We start from the raw sequence: 12,185 nt of genomic DNA on the forward strand, positions 1-12,185 counted from the left end.
AGTGACAAAATTAAAATATTTTTAAAATTATTAAAAAGAAAAATAAACAAAAAGGAATTCGAGATAAAATTAAAGCTTCCTATCTTAAACATGATATATTGGAGGAAAAAACAATAACTATCTTTCAAATTTCAAATAACGTTGTTTTCAATGAAATTATAATCTACTACGTACTAGATAAGAGTTCAATGGCATTAATGTATTTTAGGCTCAATCTCAATCCTATGGGCTATTAGTAATTTAGTAGAGTGAGAATCTTATATTACTACTCTCTTACGAAGATTGAAAAGGGTTCAAGACAAAACAAAATAAAATAAAATAGAAAATATCTGTGGATATTAAAACATGGTTACTCTTGATACACATGTCCTTATTAATTGGTACTGACTGAAGTGGTGTTACAATATACTAATGTAGAATCATCCCATATTTGTTGAATGACAAATAATGTCTTTTCTTTGTTGACTAATAATAATAATCTCATATTTAAGTTTTGATGAAAGAAATAAAATTCAACATTTTTTAAAGAGGTGATTTTTAGCCAACTCAGTTAGCCATGGTAAAAATCTCCTTTTTAAAACCCTAGCCATGGTAAAATAGATGGTTACTATTTAGCTTTAGTTTTTTTGGTCGGAACAAATTAAGGAATTGGGTTGTTTGTGAAAATAGGAAAAAAAAATTGTAAAATGAAACTTCTTTGAGAACTCTTGTAATTTGCAAAAATGACGTTATCATGGTTAATTGATTTTGTTTTCAAAACTCAAATTAAATAAATTATTAGTGTTCATCATAATAAAATAATTGAGATTCTCTAATAACCACCCTTATTTATGAGATAGTTGTTGGTTAAAAATCACTTTTAAGAAATAATTGTCTTTTATAAAATTTGAATTAATTATCTGACCATGATTATTACTTTTGATAATAAGAAGATACATGTGATTTTAATTAAAAACAAAATGCTAATATAGTAATTAAATACCAATTTATTTGTATATAAAAAAGGTATTGTTTAATTTATTTTTAATATATTTTATATTTTAATATATATTTTATACTAATAATTAATTTGATAGTTAATTTTTAACGTACTAACATGATTTATCTATAAATTAAATACATGGTATGTTAAGTGTAAAATGGAACAGAATCAATAAGAAAGTGAGAAATTAATAACTCTAAATTCTATATAGTGTAATTATTTAGTTCCTTCTGATTTTTTTTTAATTAAAAGTGAGACTCGAATTCGAGACCTTTAAGTAAGAATGAAGAGATTATATCTTCTGATTTAACTTTGAAACAAACTCAAATTTTATCTTATTAGTTAGATTATGATACTCCATCACAATACAACCTTGTTCCATTCATTTCCTTCCCATTTTATTCTATTTTTACTAGTTTCTTTTCCGTGTATTATTGGACGAGAAACCAAAAAATACAAATGAAGTATATATGTAACAACACCTGGTTATAAAATTAACTATAGTGGCACACAGTTTAGTAAACTCAACCATGTTTTAATACAACTTTTTCTTAAATTATAGTGAATGACCATGATACATGAGAGTCTAACACATCATAATTAAGATTTCTAGTTATAGTTATGAGACAAAATGACTTTAATAATTAAGCATATCCAACAAATTAAATCAATACACTCCACACACACACACACGTACACTTCTCAATAAATCTTATATTTTTTTTCCCCTCTAAACCCGATGCAGACATATAAAATGGGAAGAAAAAAACACAATATGTTAAACAAGAAAATGTGATAGCCATACTACCTTATAGGGTATTTTTTTTTTCTCATTATGCTGTAGCAATTTTTGTACGTTAACATGCATGTCTATACTTTTTGAGTTTAATTTATATGATTTTACAATGTAAATATTTTTTATATTATCTAGTTAGATATTTTTACTTATATAGGAACATAGTTTTAAAAAAAATCTGTATAAGATGTGAAACTGTGAATAACTTGATTAAATATATATATTATTAGTTCCTTTATGGCTTTATTGATTAAATTTTCTTATAGACATACGTATGAAATTTGGTACCACTTTTTTTTTTTGTCAAATTAATGATTGATTATATAAACATAATTAATTTGTCCACACACGTAAGAGCGAACAAGTGCTGACTCCCACACGATTTATTTTGTTTTGTTCCTCTCACAAACACAAAGTGTCGGATGAAAACAAAATGTATGTGAACTACTAGAGGATACAAAAAAGAAAAGGTGAAGCTTTTATTCTCAAATCTTTTAAAGAAGCCGATTATATATAAACACTCATTGTTAGCTTCAATCACCGAGGTTAAAAGGCGCACTTTATCTTCTTAATTATACATTTTTTTTTTAAAAGAGAATGTAAAAGCTATAGGCACATACACTACTAGTGAGTAGTGACTATATACATAATTATTAACGTATATAATATTTTGGTCTCGCTTTAACCCTCTGAATTTGGACGCCCTGCCACCAAACACAACATACACAATGTGAAAACACGACAAAAATAGATGCACATGTGCAACACTACTACACGCATTAATTAACACATTTTCTACTAAGAATTACTAACCCTAATATTATTATAGCAATTAAATACATACGTATAATAATATACACACGCATACACATATAGGGTAGTAATAATATGTAATGAGAGATTCATCAACCAATGAAATGAATGAAAAACTCTTGTTTAACCAATTAGCATTAACCCACACCCCAATCAAATAAATAATGTTTTTAATTGGTATTTTGCTTGCACGTCCACAATAAACAAATTAAAACTCTTTTTGTGCCAATCTGTCACCATGGCGGCTCATATATTAAACAACAACCCCACCCCCACCCGTTTCTCCTCTCTCACTCTCACCCTCTTCCCACTAATAACAATTCCCTCACCACCACCGCTTCTCCGGCCAACCACCACCTCTTTTTCCGGCGAGCCCATCACTTCTAGCACCCAACAACACCAACTCCTATATAGTAGAGAAGATGCATATGTAAGAGTTTGTGTATTATATATAAAATAAAATATAAATATATATATCAAACCCATACAACAAGATTCACAATAATTCGAAGCCCATTATGTACCGTAGAATCAACACCCGACCATTATACGTGGCTGACATAGAGGACCAGGAGAACGAGCCCGAGCCCGCATCAGAAGCCGGGCCTGCTTCTCCTTCCTCAGGTGATGACACAAAATTTGAAGCACCATCACCTAAGAAAAGGTTTCACTTTATTCTTTTCCTTAATTTTTCTGTATTATTATTATTATATTTTTAGTTTTCTGTTGAATTGGGAAGTTAATAACCGTTGAAGGGGGTTTCATAATACGGTACGTAGGAGGGAGATGAAGAAGAGAGTGGTCACAATACCGATCGGTGACGTGGACGGATCTAAGAGCAAAGGAGAATCATATCCACCGTCCGATTCATGGGCCTGGAGGAAGTACGGCCAGAAGCCCATCAAAGGCTCACCTTACCCAAGGTACTACATACTACTAATTATTACTAATCTCATGCTACCCTTAATTACCTTCCTTAATCATCAATTTCTCAGCTTAATTAAGTAATTAGCCATGTTTAAGCAATCAACATAATTAAACTACTAAAGGCTAATGCAGATTGTTTTTGGAGTAATTAAGAACCGGGAATTTGGATGTTAATTAAAGAATTAACGGTGGTCATTAGGAACTTGATGTGTATACTGGAGTGTTGCGGCGGTTGTCGGTGGTGCCGGCGAAGAGAAACATTTTGTGCAGGCGGCTGAGCTAAAATGCGCCATGTGTGTTGTGGTGGTGGGTAGTTAGAATTTAGAACTTAGAAACTTGGGTTGTTGTGATGCTGCAGCACGCGCGGGCTCTTAACCGCGTTTCCGTCACGCAATAATAATTTAAGTATTAAAATATGACCGATTGGAAGCCGTCATTATCTAAGTTTGATATTTTGGTTTTTCGAAGAAGAGTTCATTTTTTTAATAGAAAGTGATTTGCGTTTCCACGAATATGAACGTTTCAACTTGAAAGTTTCAACTTTAACCAAGTAGGTTGTTGGAAGTTATGAGTTTTTGTATGTGGCTAAGGGCATATGTGCCTGTGCATGTATTATGTACTTGAAAAGTTTTTTTTTTTCTCTTGCAGAATTGCATTTAATTTTAGGGAAACAATATAATTTGGAAGGAAAATTTGACTCTGAACTTAAAGTAAAGTTTGTGTAAACGGTATTAAATAGATGACATTTTTAACCATAGGTATAAGCATATTATTTTAGGAAATGAAGGATGCACAAGCTAACGCTGAGGTGCTGTGTTTGAGAAACACGCGCAAGCTTTGGATATGTTGAAACTTGAAAGAAGAAACCGATCCATGAAAGTGCCATTTTCTAGTCTATTGGATTGTCCGTTTGTCATCCAGTCCACATCACTCTTCATTGTTCTTATGCTTTTCCATAAACGTTTTTTCTTTTTTCATTTTTTTTTTGGTGACTTCACAAACATTTTTTAATTATGCCATTAATATTTTACATGAATTCGTTAGCTGAATTAAAAAATTATTCACCCATTTTTTTTTATCTAATCAAATATGTTAATTTGTAACTCTACCATACAAAAGGGGATAAAATTCTACCAAAAAAATATGTATAGTTTATAAGTCTTTTATGTTTATTTTATGTTAGTCCTTCGGTCTTATATTTATTGATGGCAAACATATTTGACATTTATCAATTATAAATTTATAATTGCTTTTACGTGTTTATTAATAGATTATTTTATTTATTAAATATATTTTTTGGTGTCTTATTTATTAAAATATATGTAATAGTAGATAGAGTGGTTACTATTTATTTTTTGATTTAACAAATTTTTTTTTTTATTTTAGTCTTTAGATGAGCTAAATCCAAAATCTATTAATAACTTTTGTTTCTTTTGTTTTTTCTTATAGACGGTAGTAGTACATTAGAAACCTTAATCAAACCCTAATAAACAATTAAATGGTAGTATAAAAAAACCTTATATTAAAATTAATTTATCGATTAATCATCAATCATTAATAATTAATTAATTAGTTAATTTGAATGATGTACAAATTGCAGAGGATATTACCGATGCAGCAGCTCAAAAGGGTGCCCGGCGAGGAAGCAAGTTGAACGAAGCCGTGTGGACCCCACAAAGCTCATCGTCACCTACAACTACGAACACAACCACTCTCTTGAGTCCGCCGCTGGCTTCCCGCCGGAGGATCTGACGGTATTCTCGAGCCACGTCGATCTCGACCTCTCCGGCGACTCCGCAGTACTTCTCAGCCACCACAACCACCACGGATTCGGGTGGTTCGACGACGTGGCCTCAGCCGGCGGCGTCCTGGAGAGTCCGATCTGTGGCTGCGTTGATGACATGGCGCTGACGGCGGAGGAGGAGGACGGGGAAGAGTCGCTTTTCGCCGGCCTCGGCGAGCTGCCGGAGTGCTCGGCTGTTTTCCGGCGAAGGAATATTCCAAGCGCCAGCGCGATCCAGTGCGGTGGCATCACAGGATAACAGTGAGACTGTGCTGGGAACCTTTTTTCGGTTTTTGTCCAGCGATATATATTATAATATTCATGGCCTGAAAATCGTGCGCATTTAAAAAGGAAAAAAATGAGAATATAATAGAAATAAACTATCTTAGATTCATGGGATTTCTTTTCTTTTTTACCCCTTGTTTTGTACATTTGAATAAATAAATAAAAAATTGTTTAGCCGGCCACCACTTGTGCAGGATTGATTCGGAGTTGTTTTTCTTGTTTTGTACAATTGAACAATGAGAAATAATCATAAAAAAAAAAGAGAAAGAAAAGAAATGGGTCTTGTATCACACATTCATTTCTAAAGAATGTAAATCATATTTTCAGAATATTAATTTTCCTAGACTGGCGAAAAACAATTCACGAATTGCGATTTTTCATGTTATATAACTTTAGATTACCTTTATCTACGAAATAATACTAAATTGAATATCAATTAAATTGACGAAAAATTGCTTTGAGAATATTCATTTGTGGATTTATCGCCAGAAAGGGATCTATATTGTGTAAACAGGAATCAATCAGATACATAATTAATAATTGGCAGGCTACCACTTGCGTATATTTAATCCCTCATCCCTCCATTCCTTTTAGTGTTTTGTACATTTGAATCAATGCACATGCACCACATTAGCAGACATGTCTACTGGCATATAATTATATTATCCATAAAATTTCATTTTATTCATTTTATTTAACTCTCAATAACAAAATGAGATGGATTTTCTGTTCTGCATTGCAAGCACAAAAGTTCTAATGAGATTTTTTATCGTTTTCCTAAGTTGCTGCCGAACACTGTCTCCATTGTGTTGAAAACTAAATCCAAAACAGTAAGATTCAAACTTACAACTGCACTAGAATTGAATATTGCAAATAAAACTGACCTCTACCAACTTGGGTGGATCAGTTTGTTTCAAGCACGTTTTTAGAATAATCGTTTTGCAAAACATAAATGCTGCATGTGCATGGTTTGTTAACAACAATATCCAAAAACAATAGGTAAAAGCTAGCATTATTCTACAAGAACCTATAAGGATTCACGTGAAAGCATTTACAAGATGGCACAACCATTTAGTTTGAGCAGCATCCAAATCTCTTCAAAACCGAAGAATCCTCTTTCACATTTATTGTCTGTCCTTTAGAGGGAACGGCGGAAGTATCACTGTTGTCCCCGGCCTCGACAGCTCTCTTGCTTACTATGCGATATATCTGAGTAAGAACCTCAGTGAATGCATTCTCAACATTGGTTGCCTCCAAAGCAGAAGTCTCCATGAAGTAGAGAGATTCCCTCTCTGCGAAAGATTTTCCATCATCTGTTGGGACGGCAATGAGGTGTCGGAGATCCGATTTGTTTCCAATTAGCATGACCACAATGTTAGGGTCTGTGTGATCCCTCAACTCTTTCAACCACCTTGAAGCATTCTCAAATGTAGAATGCCGTGTGACATCATATACAAGTAAGGCACCAACAGCTCCTCGGTAGTACGCACTGGTAATGGCTCGGTACCTATCATAGAAAATTCACAATTCAGTTGAGTGGAATCGATAGTTTTTGTTTGGTTTAGCACAACAAACATCACTTCTCCAACCTGATTTGCAATGGAACTTTGTGTTCTCTAATAAATTGCAAAAGAAATTTATGGATCAATATATTCTCACTAGATATTCCACTAGAAAAATTCTTATGTTCTCTAGTCTCCAAAGTTAGAAAACATGATTCAAAACATCATAAAAGATTAGAACCACCTTGGCAGAACATATTTAACTTGTGACGACATTTCATAGAAAGAATACCAATGAGTACATGTGGCATAATATCATAATTCATAAGAACAAGACAGCAAGGTAACTATCTTCATTCTTTGTTCCTTCTTAAGTAATGATCAATATCAGTAAGGGAAGGGAGGATTCCAAGTAGAAACCTTCTATCAGTAGGATACATGTTGACCAAGTAATTGCATTTGCTAAGGCCATGAATGAAGTTGCAATTGCATTTTATTCCATAAAATTATTGTAGTCTTGTATGCTGTTAAGGAAGTAAACTTAGAATGATAAGGCCCTGTTCTCAACTATGCAAATAATAATACCAGAAAGAAGCGTCAATTTCCAACTGCTTAAGTACCATCAATTTATTGACAAGTATCTAGTATCTACTTTTCTAATAGTTTGTGAATAATTTCAAGTGGTTGAGATATTAAAATCATTTCATAACACTTATATATTTCAAATAAAAAGGTAGAGACAACAAAAAGAACGCTATGACTAGTTTACACATAAATAATATGGAACAAAGAAGAAACCCTCATCCAATATATCTTAGATGTCATCCGCCCAAACTCTATTTGGTGAAGGTTACAAGTATCGTATAAGCTTTAGCATATGTGTAATTCACTCAATTAGAGTTAGAGGCTGACAAAGCTGACATTCCATTGTGCTTTGTGGGAGTTGCCCTATGGTAAAGGGACAGCAGGTAACTCAAAATTAACATGAGCATCAACTACTTTGCAAGAACCAAGCATCTTAATTTTACGAAGAAATCAGTACAAAGGAATTGCTGGGAGGTACTTTTAGCTTCAGAAGCATGTTATACACGCAACTAACGCCCCAAAAAGGATGAGATCCATTCCATCTTGTTGCCTATCATAGCAGGGTAGTGAATAGTGATTGCATAATTCGGAAAAGCAGTTCAAATTATCTGAATTTTCTTTCACAAGCATGTCGAGGGCAAGCATAAGCTAAGGAAATGGCATGAAACAATAATATCGCTTAACCTAGAGATCAAATCAAATCAATATGATTTACCTCTAGATAAATAACCATACTTTACAGAATCAAAGCAGGTGTCCCAAATCTGGGCCTTGACGACCTTGGAATCAATATTCAAGGTCTTAGTAGCGAACTCAACACCTATGGTGGACTTTGACTCCAAGTTGAACTCGTTCCTGGTGAACCTGGAAAGGAGATTAGACTTGCCAACACCCGAATCGCCGATCAGAACCAGCTTGAACAGGTAATCGTACTCTTCCTCGCCTCTGTACGCGGCCATCTTCTCTTTCACACCACTCACCACTTTCAAAAGGGGTTTTACTCTCTCTGTTTTCTTTGTTGATTTGACGCTTTGTTACGGAAAGAGAGAAAAAAGAAGGGAGGGAATTTCGGGAAGGATTGTTAAGGTGGGATCAGGATCAGCTACTGTACACTACACTAGAAATTAGGGATCCCGATTGTGGTTTTCCTCTCTTGCGTACTACTCACTACTCTCTTATGCTCCTCTCTTAGCACCTCTAACTTTTTCCCCCTAATCCCTTTTTCTTAACATTTATTTATCCATACGTATACACTTAAATCACCAATTTTAAACAAATTAACATAATCTTTTAATTATAAAATATAAATAACGTTAACTTGCGTGTCATGAAGATGCTAATTTTTATCCTTCTTTTTTTTTTAACATTTAAATATGCATGCTTTGTAGAATTCTAGACTGTGTACTTCAATGGTTAGTTTTAAGCCAAAGTTGGAATAGGAATAACCTATGGGACGGATCAAACTTACAACTAAATGTTTTAAGCCTACATGAATTATAATATAACAAAGAGAAAAAAAAAAAAAAAAACTTAAAGAGGCCAAATAAACACTTTTTGTTGGTAAAGCATAATAAAGACAGAGGAAATTGAATTGAAAGTTTGGTTGACTACTAAATAAAGAATGGAATCAAGTGTTGTATCTAGAATTCACGCTTATCCAAGTCAAGTTAATTCAGTCTTTCTTATCCAGTTCATTGACTACGCATTATATTGCAAGTCAGATTTATTTCACTGATGTCCTCTCATCCTTTCTCTTCGTGACTGCAATGGATGCTGAAAACAATCAAAGCATTTCAGCGCTTCGTCATAAATGCAAATACGATGTGTTTATCAGTTTCAGAGGTACTAACACTCGCAAAGGTTTTGTTGGTCATCTTTAGAACCATCTTTCAAATATGACTAGAGTCTCCAGAAAGGAGAATCCGTTTCCTCAGAGCTAGTCCATGCAATTCAAAAGTCAAAATTCACGGGTTTCTCGTTGTCTTCTCAAAATGTTACATTTGCTGACTCTAGGTGGTGTTTGGATGAAATGGCCGTCATAGCTGAATGCAGGAAAGAAGTGAAACAAGTACATAAGCCACTTTTTCTTCTTATTCTAGTAAAAATTCGAAACATATTCTAGAAAGACATGAATTTGAGTCTTGTCACTAATACTATAAGAACTCTCTGGAAAGAATGTATTAATCTAATGGCCTTGGTGGACAAAACAATACTAGACCTACCTAAACTTTCCCTTATAAAGAAAAAAAATGCATACAGGCATCAACATGTCTTGACAATTAAGTAATCAAAACCTTGAGTTAACAAAAGTTGCAAGCATTACTCGTCTATTTTTTTTTTTTTTTTGAAACAAAAGAAGCTCAACACGTTAAAGTGGAGCATACAAAAGAAAGAAATACATAAAAAACTACTAACAAATACATCAACTCCTGGCATCTCCAATACTGCCCTTAGCCTCCCACAGGATCACAACCACGTCATTTTGTGTAGCTCAACACCGTCCTTGTGTAAATTACCTCAATACTTGCTCTTGTATTCTTGAAAATTCGTGCATTACGTTCCAACCAGATATTCCAAATCACTGCAAAGAACGTTGTCATCCACATCTGCTGCCCTTGTTGTCTATTGGGCATGCCGCGCCAACTCTCAAACAACTCTTTAATGGTTCCAGGAATTACCCACTCTTTACTAAGTGACCTCAACCACTTGCACCACACCTGCCATGTTACCTCACACCGAAGAAATAAATGCTCAGCAGATTCTACTTCCTTAGTACACAGTACACACATACATACTATCACTCAGAATGTTAACTCCTAATTTTAACAACCTTTTCTTGGTGTTAACTCTACCAACTAGCACAAACCACCCAAAAAGCTCAATTCTCGGAGGTACGAAACCTTTCTAAAGGGAACTCGTGAAACTATAGCTCGTGATCTCGGCCGACAGCGTCTCCGATTGTATGGCCTGTATCACAGATCTAGTAGAAAAAACACCTTTATTTTCAAACTTCCACACCAAATTGTCCTCCTGACCAGATGACAATTTCACTGGCCTTAACCTCTCATGGAGCTTATGGACAAGTTCCAGCTCCCATTGGAACAACTCCCTCCTCCATTGAAAATTCCATATCCATTCTATCCCATCCCAGAAACCACAATCCCCAATGACAACCCCTTGCTGGCTTGAAATAGAGTAGAGTCTTGAAAAACTCACTTTGAGAGCACCGCCTTGAACCCAGTTTTCTTCCCAAAATCGAGTTTGCATACCATTGCCTACTTCCATCGCCAGACCATTAACCACTTTATCACGAATACGTTGTTCTTTTATATTCAGTTGACATATGTCTTTCCAAGACCCTCCTTTTACTGGTAAAGGCTGAGCTGCTAGCATTACATCCGGGTTCAACTTGTTGCACGAACAAACAATCTTCTTTCACAGCGAGCAATCCTCCTTTGAAAATTGCCACCACCACTTAAACATGAGCACTGTGTTTTTCAGCACTGCATCACCAACCCCAAGCCCCCAGCCTTTTTCGGAGCTTGGACTAGCTCCCACTTCCAAAGGTATACCATAGTTACCAGTCTCCTTGCACCATATAAAGTTCCTTTGTAAAGCAATCAGCTTGTCCGCCACCGCCTTCGGCATCTTGTACAGACTTAGGTAATATATGGGGAGGCTATTCCGATTTGATAAGGACAAGCTTACCTGATTTATTCAAAACCTTAGCTTTTCATAGGCTAAGCTTCTGTTCCACCTTATCGATGATTGGTTTCCAAGTCTTCACCAGGCGCGGGTTCGCTCCTAGAGAAATCCCCAAGTATCTTACCGGTAGAGCGGCTTGCTGGCATCCCAGTAGCCCACACGCATGATCAATCCATCCTTGCTCACAGTTCACCGATATCATATTCGATTTATCAAAATTGATGCTCAGCCCAGACATCAACTCAAAACACCACAACAATCTCTTATAGTTTACAATTGTTTCAGTCACCGGCGGGCAGAACAAAATGGTGTCATCCGCAAATTGTAAGTGCGACAGTTGAATATGATCTCCCCCTACCAGCAGCGGAGCAATGCGCCCGTTCCTGATGGCTTTCCCCAACATCCTATGCAAAACATCGACAACTAGTACGAACAGAAGTGGAGAAAGTGGGTGCCCTTGTCTTAGTCCCCTCTCCATCTTGAATGGCTTGGATGGTGACCCATTTACCAGGACTGCCATGGTAGCCGTAGTAACACACTCCTTCACCCAATTCCTCCATCTTTGGCCGAAGCCCATTTTCTGGAGCACAATATCAACAAAACTCCACCTTATTCTGTCATAGGCTTTTTGAAAATCCAGTTTGATAATAGCCGCTTTCTTTTTCCGAGTCTTCAGCCAATGAACCGTCTCGCAGGCTATGAGTGCTCTATCATGAATTTTTCTACCCTTTACAAATGCAGTCTGAGTCTCCTCGACCAACCCTGGCATCACATATCGCATTCTTCTCACCAACACCTTCGAAATAA

At 35.3% G+C, this 12,185-nt stretch overlaps 2 protein-coding genes across 4 annotated transcripts; one reads left to right on the forward strand and one right to left on the reverse strand.

Moving 5' to 3' along the window:
- On the forward strand, window positions 2,756–5,768 carry LOC107614096 (probable WRKY transcription factor 69). Of its 2 annotated transcripts, none has more exons than XM_021108909.1 (3): window positions 2,756–3,255; window positions 3,347–3,514; window positions 5,119–5,768. In XM_021108909.1, exons 1-3 carry the CDS (start codon window positions 3,110–3,112, stop codon window positions 5,558–5,560), a joined length of 756 nt encoding a protein of 251 aa, XP_020964568.1. In that variant the 5' UTR covers window positions 2,756–3,109; the 3' UTR covers window positions 5,561–5,768. The 2 variants fall into 2 exon arrangements, with proteins under 2 accessions (XP_020964568.1, XP_016171815.1); XM_016316329.2 differs by having other exon boundaries at window positions 2,781–3,255; window positions 3,371–3,514.
- On the reverse strand, window positions 6,423–8,903 carry LOC107613302 (ras-related protein Rab11D). 2 transcript variants are annotated; one of them, XM_016315248.2, is made up of 2 exons: window positions 8,409–8,903; window positions 6,423–7,093 (listed from the first exon to the last, which is right to left on the reverse strand). In XM_016315248.2, exons 1-2 carry the CDS (start codon window positions 8,630–8,632, stop codon window positions 6,658–6,660), a joined length of 660 nt encoding a protein of 219 aa, XP_016170734.1. In that variant the 5' UTR covers window positions 8,633–8,903; the 3' UTR covers window positions 6,423–6,657. The 2 variants fall into 2 exon arrangements, with proteins under 2 accessions (XP_016170734.1, XP_020964569.1); XM_021108910.1 differs by lacking the exon at window positions 8,409–8,903 and adding an exon at window positions 7,509–8,379.

This window comes from Arachis ipaensis, chromosome B08 (assembly GCF_000816755.2).
Source record: "Arachis ipaensis cultivar K30076 chromosome B08, Araip1.1, whole genome shotgun sequence".
Lineage (NCBI taxonomy): Eukaryota > Viridiplantae > Streptophyta > Magnoliopsida > Fabales > Fabaceae > Arachis > Arachis ipaensis.

What these genes read in the sequence shown, in the direction of transcription:
- LOC107614096 (XM_021108909.1), top strand. Translation starts at nt 3,110, where the DNA reads ATGTACCGTAGAATCAACACCCGACCATTATACGTGGCTGACATAGAG. An exon ending in GCACCATCACCTAAGAAAAG is followed by an intron (nt 3,256 to 3,346) that starts GTTTCACTTTAT and finishes TAACCGTTGAAG; the next exon opens with GGGGTTTCATAATACGGTAC. An exon ending in AAAGGCTCACCTTACCCAAG is followed by an intron (nt 3,515 to 5,118) that starts GTACTACATACT and finishes TACAAATTGCAG; the next exon opens with AGGATATTACCGATGCAGCA.
- LOC107613302 (XM_016315248.2), bottom strand. Translation starts at nt 8,632, where the DNA reads ATGGCCGCGTACAGAGGCGAGGAAGAGTACGATTACCTGTTCAAGCTG. An exon ending in ACCTGCTTTGATTCTGTAAA is followed by an intron (nt 7,094 to 8,408) that starts GTATGGTTATTT and finishes TTTCTATGATAG; the next exon opens with GTACCGAGCCATTACCAGTG.